At 40.8% G+C, this 8,229-nt stretch overlaps 1 protein-coding gene across 1 annotated transcript; it reads left to right on the top strand.

The window, feature by feature from the left end:
• The first annotated feature begins 1,287 nt into the window (after positions 1-1,287).
• LOC130438052 (uncharacterized) lies at positions 1,288-6,372 on the top strand. The gene is made up of 17 exons (XM_056769805.1): positions 1,288-1,425; positions 2,198-2,287; positions 3,342-3,429; positions 3,544-3,637; positions 3,812-3,926; positions 4,013-4,146; positions 4,278-4,353; positions 4,445-4,512; positions 4,624-4,759; positions 4,841-4,920; positions 5,055-5,160; positions 5,236-5,400; positions 5,485-5,573; positions 5,691-5,826; positions 5,916-5,955; positions 6,085-6,160; positions 6,258-6,372. The coding sequence occupies exons 2-17, from the start codon at positions 2,283-2,285 to the stop codon at positions 6,269-6,271; spliced, it is 1,422 nt and encodes a 473-aa protein (XP_056625783.1). The 5' UTR covers positions 1,288-1,425; positions 2,198-2,282; the 3' UTR covers positions 6,272-6,372.
• Positions 6,373-8,229: the final 1,857 nt, after the last annotated feature.

Genomic DNA, 8,229 nt, shown 5'->3' on the forward strand with positions numbered 1-8,229 from the left:
AAGAACCTCGGGTTCTGTATCCGACTCAGCATCCGAAGTCAGAGGCAAGGGCAAGTGAGACAAACAATCTGCAGTGTGATTTTCAGATCCAGCACGGTACAGAACTATGTAGTCGAAACAGAGCAACCAAGCAGCCCACCGAGCTATGCGCATACCAGCTCTATCAGTCCCTTTTGTGGTCAGCAGTGTTGTTAAGGCCTGATGGTCAGTCCGCAAAGTAAATCTGCGGCCCCACAAGTTCTCCATTTTTCCACTGCCCAGACGCACGCCAGAGCCTCCTTTTCCACAGTGGAGTATTTCTGTTCAGCTGATGTGAGTGTTCTGGACGGGAAAGCAACAATACGTTCTTGACCACCAGTGCATATTTGTGCGAAGACATCACCTAGTCCGTAAGCAGACGTATCAGTAGAAATGACCACTGGCATCTCCGGGTTAAATAGGGCAAGTGCCGGACTGTGTACTAGTAGTTGTTTCACATCATCAAAGCTTTATTGAGCTTCATCAGACCAGGGAAATCCACTCTCATCTCTCAGGCATGCACGCAAAGGCATCACCACTGAAGCAAAATTGTGTTCCTGATCCAACTGAAGACCCTGTGAAGTCACCATGTGGCCTAAAAACTTCAAGCTCTGTTTTCTGAATTGACATTTCGACTCATTCAACACCAACCCAGCATCTTTGAGACGTTGCAGCTCATTCTCCAGCGCTTGATCATGCTCTTGTATCGAGCGTCCCCACACGATAATATCATCCACATAGTTTGCAACGTTCTTGAGTCCTTTCAGAATGATTACCATCATCTTTTGGAATGCAGATGGAGCGGATGCCAAGCCGTAAGGTACCCTACAGAACCTGAAAAGTCCCTCGTGTGTAATGAATGCAGTGAGGTCCCGGCAATCTTCATGAAGAGATACCTGCTGGTATGCACTTTCCAAGTCTATGGTTGAAAATACAGACACACCTTGCCGTAATGTCATCATCTCCTCCATGTGTGGCAATGGGTAGCCCTCTACTATAACTGCCATGTTGGGTCCTCTAAGGTTAACACACATGCGGATCCCCCCCGTTTTCTTTTGGACCACAACAATCAGAGAAACCCATGGAGAAAAGTCAATCCTTTCAATCACACCTGCATGTAGGAGTCGTTCCAGTTCTGTGGAAACAGCATCTCTCACAGAGAAAGGTAAGCGACGCAATTTGCATCTGACAGGAGGTACGGAGTCAGAAATGTTTACCTTGTGGGTGAAATTTTTTACACAGCCTAATGTAGCACGCTGTGGTGGAGAAGTTGAGAGGGCACAGACTGAGGTGGATTGTGTCGGTGGCAGCACAGTGTGTCCATTAAATCGAAGCTGAAGTCCCTTGATGAGATCCATGCCGAGCAAAGCTGTGCCATTGTCGACAATAAAGAAGTGTGCAGGACAGGTAATGCCATATTTAGTTACCTTTGCAGATAAACAACCTAGTAAAGAAATTGGCTCTTGTAAGTAAGTAACTAAACGGGCAGCAGGAGCTTGTAACGGCACAGTGCAAAAATGCTGCTCATACAAATGTTTCGGCAGAATGGACACTGATGAACCAGAGTCCACTGTAAGTTGAAGCGACACAGAAGTGGCATGTATGAGGCATGTATGGTCACATCACACATCAAACGGTCAGTTGCTCCAGGCAGATAGAGAACACAGACCTCAACTGAATGCACTGAATGTAATTCAACTGAATGCACTGAATGAGTACTTCACGAGTTAACCTTAGCAAATAATTAAAGGGGGGGCAGCGTGGTTACGCTGAGAATTTAGTAAGCGTATTTGGCGTGCTGTCCGGGGAGAGGGCTCCGGGGTTGGCATTATCTCATGACCCCGGAGCGCTCCCCCTTTGTTTGGGGCGAGGGCTCTGGTCTCTGTTTGCCCGTGCCCCGAGCGCTTTCCCCCCCTTTGGGTAGAAAATAGTTTTTTATGGTGAGGAGTCGGGGTGGAGGTGGGATGCTGCGAAAATCTATGAGTGAAGGAGGTAAGGCGGTTTCACAATTTATAGAGCTCGTTCTGGTTTGGAAGGATAGGTGATGTGATTGCTAATGCCGCGCAGCTGCTTAATTATTTGCACGTGCTCCTCCCGAACTTTGTTAATAAAACATCATGAGCAGAACGGCAGACTCGTGCAAAATGTCCGATCTTATTGCAATTCTTACATTTAACAGATGCAGCGGGGCAGTTTTGTGCGTTTGCAAGACGTCCAGCAGAGAAAGAATGTGCGAGCTGATGGAGTAGAAGCAGAAGGTTTTGATGAGGTATGTGCTTTAAACTTTGCCTTCGGACGCTGTCTTCCAGAAGCAGGAGTGACATGTATGGCTTGTACTGGAGGGAGGGAACTTGTAGCCATCGATTTCCCCTGAGCTTCAGCGGCCTCTAGCTGTATAGAAATTGTAATTGCAGTCTCCAGTGTCAATTTAGATTCCATCAATAATCTTTCACGAATGCGAGGGTTAGCAATATTTTCGACAAGCTGATCACGCAGCATATCGTCAAGATTGTCAGCAAATTCACAAGTAGTTGCCAAATCTCTCAATGCAGCAATGTATTGCACTACCGTTTCATCCGTCCTCTGTATGCGTTTCCAGAAAGCATGTCTTTCCACGACCACATTTCTTTTCGGAACGAAGTGTTCTTCCAAAGCCTTAATAGCATCAGCCAGTATTATAGCATATTGCGCAGTGTATAAAACAATCTCTGACCTTCAGTTCCGAGGCAGTGGAGAAGTAAAGCCCGTTTTCTGGCCAAGTATCCCCAGTAGCATTGATGACCAGCATGTAGTTTCGAAACATCTTCAGCCATGTAACTAGCGGTATAGCAGGCTCACCGGGACACTGCAAAAAAGGATTGGGAAATGGAGCACTTACTGAAGCCATCCTCAGACAATCTTGCAGAAAAGAAAGATCCTCGTCGCCAATTTTGTTATGTCTTTATGTAGACAATAAACTTGAAATGTAAATCCTTCTTATAACTTATTATGTCGCACTAACGGTCAGCATAACGTGCATGCACACGCTCAGTATTTCTTCTCACTCGTCTCTCCTGGCTATACACATCTTTACAACTCAAGAAGCTTGAGTGCCATCTAATGGTGCAATAATGTAACAACACCACAGTATGTTTACTACATTTTTAATCAAATAATGGAAAACATAATGCTTTCCGTTTTGAAAGCATTCTCTATATTTTAACTCTCTATTTAAGACTCCATTTATGGAAAAGTCTGATAATAATATAAAAACATTATTTTCTATTTTTAAAGATATATGATGCATAAATTCTACATTTTTATTTACTCTGATTTGTTTTCAGCTTCATCTGCACAGAGGTTTATACTGAAGACTGTCTCCATCAATCAGATGTCTACACAGGCCCCAATCCCGGCAGCGTCTCCTCCTCAGTGAGTTTAACAAATTCTCTCGATTTATACACAGCAATCTAAGTCCTTCAATATCTGTGGTAACTTAAAATGAATATGACTTTAACTGGACATCGTTCGACTTTGACGAGGAAGCATCGGGCCTCCACCAAAGAGATGTCCGGCTTATCTCCTTGTGCTTATATGGCTTTCAAGAACTTGAAGAGAAGGTGGTTGAAAACTAGAAATAGTAAGTTTTCACATTCTTTTCAAGTCTGCTAAACACTATCAATGGGCTTTTATTTTTAACTGCTTTGAGCATCATACTTTTGGTAGCATGTTTGTTTTTGTGATCTGTTTTTAAGGATATCAATCATTGTTTGAACACGTGAGTAACTTTTCTACTATGATTTGTTCTCAACAGCTTCTTCACAGAGGCAGGAGAGTGGTAGACAACAGATGTCTCTTGAGCCCCCTGTGTTGACATCTACACAAAAGATGGTTATGGAGCCCTCTGTCCCGGCAGAGTCTCCTTTTCAGTAAGTTAAACAAATTCTCTCGATTTATACACAGCAATCTAAGTGGTTGAATGTCTGTGGTAACATAAAATAAAAATAAATTCAAGTGCTTGTATTTTAAGGGATCATCCTTCTTCTTCACTGCCGGAAGATCAGGCTTCAGATAGAGAGGTGTCCATAGCATCTCCTCAAGCTTCTGAGGCCTCCGAGAAACAAAAAAGAAGGAGGAAAAAGAAAAATAGTAAGTATCACATTCTTTTCAAATGTGCAATCTTACTTATGGTAGCATGTTTCTTAGTGGGTTAGTTTAATGTAAACAAATGTTCAACTTGATTTTTATGGCTCATATCCACTCTGATCTGTTCTCAACAGTTGCGTCACAAATGCTGGAGAATGAGGGACAGGAGATATCCACAGAGCTGACCGTCCCAGCAGTGTCTCCTCCTCAGTGAGTTCTCTATAAAATCTCTTGATTTATACAAAGTAATCTAAGTGTTTAATTGTTTGCAGAAACAATACTTACAGTGCTTGTATTTTAGCCAGGAGAGTCTTACAGAGGAATCTGAGTCCCGGCTCCCTGCAGCAGCTGCTATGGATCCCGCATCAGGTAAAGTAATTTGTTATAACATCTGACAAAAATTATCATGTTTTTTTTTATTTTTCAAAACTTTTAAAATGTTTTGCTTATGTAGAGTTTTGTTTTCTGATTTATTTTTAGCAGATCTTCCAAAAAGCCAGGAAAAGAACAGCAAAATGGAAACTGAGACCACAGTTGATGATATGTGCAAGATGCTGAATGGACTCCATGTGTCCACAGAGCTCACAGGCTTACCTACACCGCCTGCTGTACCTCAGTGAGTCAAACATAAAATTGTCTCTGTGCATAAGTGCTTGAATGTTTGCTGAAATGGTACTTACAGTACTTCTCTTCATAGTTTTAGGAATTATCCTCCTTCCTCCATCTCCGCTATGACGTGTCCCTCCACATTTAGTTTTATAGTGCCTCCAACATTTGGTAAGTCTGTACACATTGTTCTATCTGACAGCCGCTTCAGTGAGCTTTTATTGTTTAAAACCGTTTTATAATCCTAGTTTTTAATATTTATCCTTTAAACATGATTTTTAATATCTACTCTGATTTGTTCTCAGTTTTTACACCGAGTCAGCAGACTGGCTCTAGTCCGATGACTGGACAAGAAATGTCTGTGAAGCCCCCAGTGACAGCAGACACCAGAGCATCACCTTCTCCACCTCAGTGAGTTGAACAAATTCTATTGAATTATACACAGCAATCTTAAAACTCCAAATAACCAAGTAGCTGTATTTTTAGGGAACCTGCCATGAAGCTGGAGAATGATGCTTCATCCGGAGATGTCTCTAAACAATCTCATGGGGTGGCTAAGCTATCCAAGAAGAAAGCTTCCATACAAAGGCAGGAGAATGATGGACAGGAAATGTCCACAGAGTCGCCCGTCCCGGCAGCGTCTCCAACTCAGTGAGTTGAACAAATTCTCTTGCTTTATACACAACAATCTACGATTTCTAATGTTTTTAAAAACAATAGTGCTTGTAATTTTAGGCAGATTCTTACAGAGACACTTGATGGTCCAAATCCAGCCGAATTTGGGCCCCAGTTACCTCCAGAAGCTACTGTTGATCCAACAACAGGTAAGAGGAAATATCATTTGTATTATGTTACATGTGACCAAACCTATCAATGTACAATACCAATTTTGGATTTATCAATCATTGGTTGAAAAGTTTTGTTTTCTGAATTGTTTTTAGCGGATCTTCCAGAGTGCGTGTATGAGAGCAGCATACTGGACTCTGATACCACAATTGAAGATGTATGCAAGCAGCTGGATGAATTCCAACTTTTAAAAAATCCCCCAGCTCTACCTACACCACCTGCTGTACCTCAGTGAGTTAAACAAAAAATATTTTCTCAATATGTAAATGCTTGCATCTTTGCAGAAATTATACTTACAGTGCTTCTCTTTGTATTTTTAGGCATAATCCTCCTGCCTCGAGCTTCCCTACGAAGTGTAACGTGAGCCCTCGTCCTAATGCATCCACATGTGTTTTTATATTACCTTCAAGATTTGTTAAATTATTGTTTGATGCTCTTTAAAAATCTTAGTCATTTGAACCTGTATGTAATTTATCTTTCCCTGAACAGTTTTTTAACAAAATCAGACAATGGGTGGACACGAAAAGTCAACAGACCCTCCTCCTACAGCAGCTTCTCAATTTCAGTGAGTTTGACCAATTCTCTTGATTTTTACAGAGCAATCTATGTGCTTAAATGTTTGCAGAAACAATTCTTACAGTGCTTTTATTTTTGGGCTGGAGAGTCTTACATGTAGTCTTGATGATTCAAGTTCAGCCAAATTTGAATCCCAGCATCCTCCAGCAGCTGCTGTGAATCCATCAACAGGTATCAATAATTGTATGATCTGACCAAAACTATCAATGCCCTTTTATTGTTCAAAACTGTTTTAACTCAGTTTTTATATCAATCACTGGATCAACAGGTTTTGATTTCTGATTTGTTCTAAGCAGCTTTATCAGAGAGCCAGGAGAGCACTGACACCAATATTGAAGATATTTGCAAGGTGCTGAATGAACTCTGTCTAAAAAAAAACCAGCCTCACCTACACAGCCTGTTGTAAATCAGAGAGTCACACCAAAAGATTGTCTTGATGTTTAAGTGCTTGAATCCTTGGAGAAATGGTACTTACAGTACTTCTCTTTATATTTGTAGGCATAATCCTCCTGCCTCAAGCCTCTATATGACATACCCCTCCACATTTCCTTTTATATCACCTCCAACATTTGGTAAGATATTGTTTAATGCGCTTTAAAAATCGTAGTTTATGAAATCAATGATCTGAACATGTCATTTAACTTCTTTGATTTGTTCTCAACAATTTTTGCAAAAAATCTGACAACGTGTGCACAAGAAAGTAAACCTACTCCACTGCCACAGCCGCTTCTCCACCTCTGTGAGTTCTAACAAGTAATCTAAGTGCTGAAATGTTTGCAGGAACAATTCTTACAGTGCTTGTATTTTTAGGCTGGAGAGTCTTACAAATAGTCTGGATGATTCAAATTCAGCCAAATTTGAATCCCAGCTTCCTCCAGCAGCTGCTGTGGATGCAACAACAGGTAAAGGAAAAATAATTTGTATGATCTGACCAAAACTATCAACGATCTCGTTGTTTCATAATTCTAATTTCTAAAGTTCTAATTTTCAAATCAATCACTAGATGAACAGGTTTTGATTTCTGATTTGTTCTAAGCAGCTCCTCCAAAGAGCCAGGAGAGTACTGAAACTAATATTTACAGGGTGCTGAATGGACTCCGTATGTCCACAGAGCCCCCTGTTTCAGCTACACCCCCTGATGTACCTCCGTGAGTTCAACAAAAAACTGTCTCAATCTATAAGTGCTTGAATGTTTGAAGAAATTGTACTTACATTACTTCTCTTTGTATTTTAGGCATAATCCTCCTGCTTCCATCTCCTCTGACACATCCCTTCTCGTTTGGTTTTATATTCGCTCCAACTTAACTTTGGTAAGTTATTTCACTTTGTTCTGTCTGACCAGCAGTATGATTGCTTTTTTATTATTTCAAACTGTTTTAGAATCTTAGTTTGTAATGGTAGTGGTATGAGACCTCTAAACATTAATAGCCTCAATCTTTAAATGTGATGTATATTTTATTGTACTAAATCTCTGGGGTTTTTGTATTTGCAGCTAAATCACAGAGGCGCAGCTGAAACACAGCCATCGGACAGCAGTTAACCAGCAGCAAGAAAATATGGTTCCAATGGGTACTTCCATAAATCATTTCTGTCAAATCAAATGCTCACTAGAATCTAAAGCGTCCAGTTTCCTACATTATCAAAAAACGTTAAGCAAAGTAACAGTGCACCACAATGAGACTTTAAAGAGTTTGCGGACCATAAAGTGCAACATTTTCGTTTGCGTTTTTTACATATTTGGCTCTCGTTTGTACAGTGTCTGAATTTATTGAAAAAAGCCGTTCAAAAGGCCTGCAACGGATGCGAAAAACGCAGAAAATCGAACCCGATCCCAAATTGTTTATGACGAATGAAAATATCAGAGGCAGTGTGTAAATGTGATTGACTAAATCTGAGTTCGAATTTATTTTTTAACATGCTGGAAGTTCGGACGCAAATTTCGGACTTAATGTGCAATGGGCTTTACAGTCAGGATAATTGTTTAGAGTCTTATTTGTTGAATAGCTTTACAACTCAACTCAACTTTATTTATATAGCGCTTTTTACAATTTGCATTGT

Source organism: Triplophysa dalaica, chromosome 16 (genome assembly GCF_015846415.1).
Source record: "Triplophysa dalaica isolate WHDGS20190420 chromosome 16, ASM1584641v1, whole genome shotgun sequence".
In the NCBI taxonomy this organism is placed as follows: domain Eukaryota; kingdom Metazoa; phylum Chordata; class Actinopteri; order Cypriniformes; family Nemacheilidae; genus Triplophysa; species Triplophysa dalaica.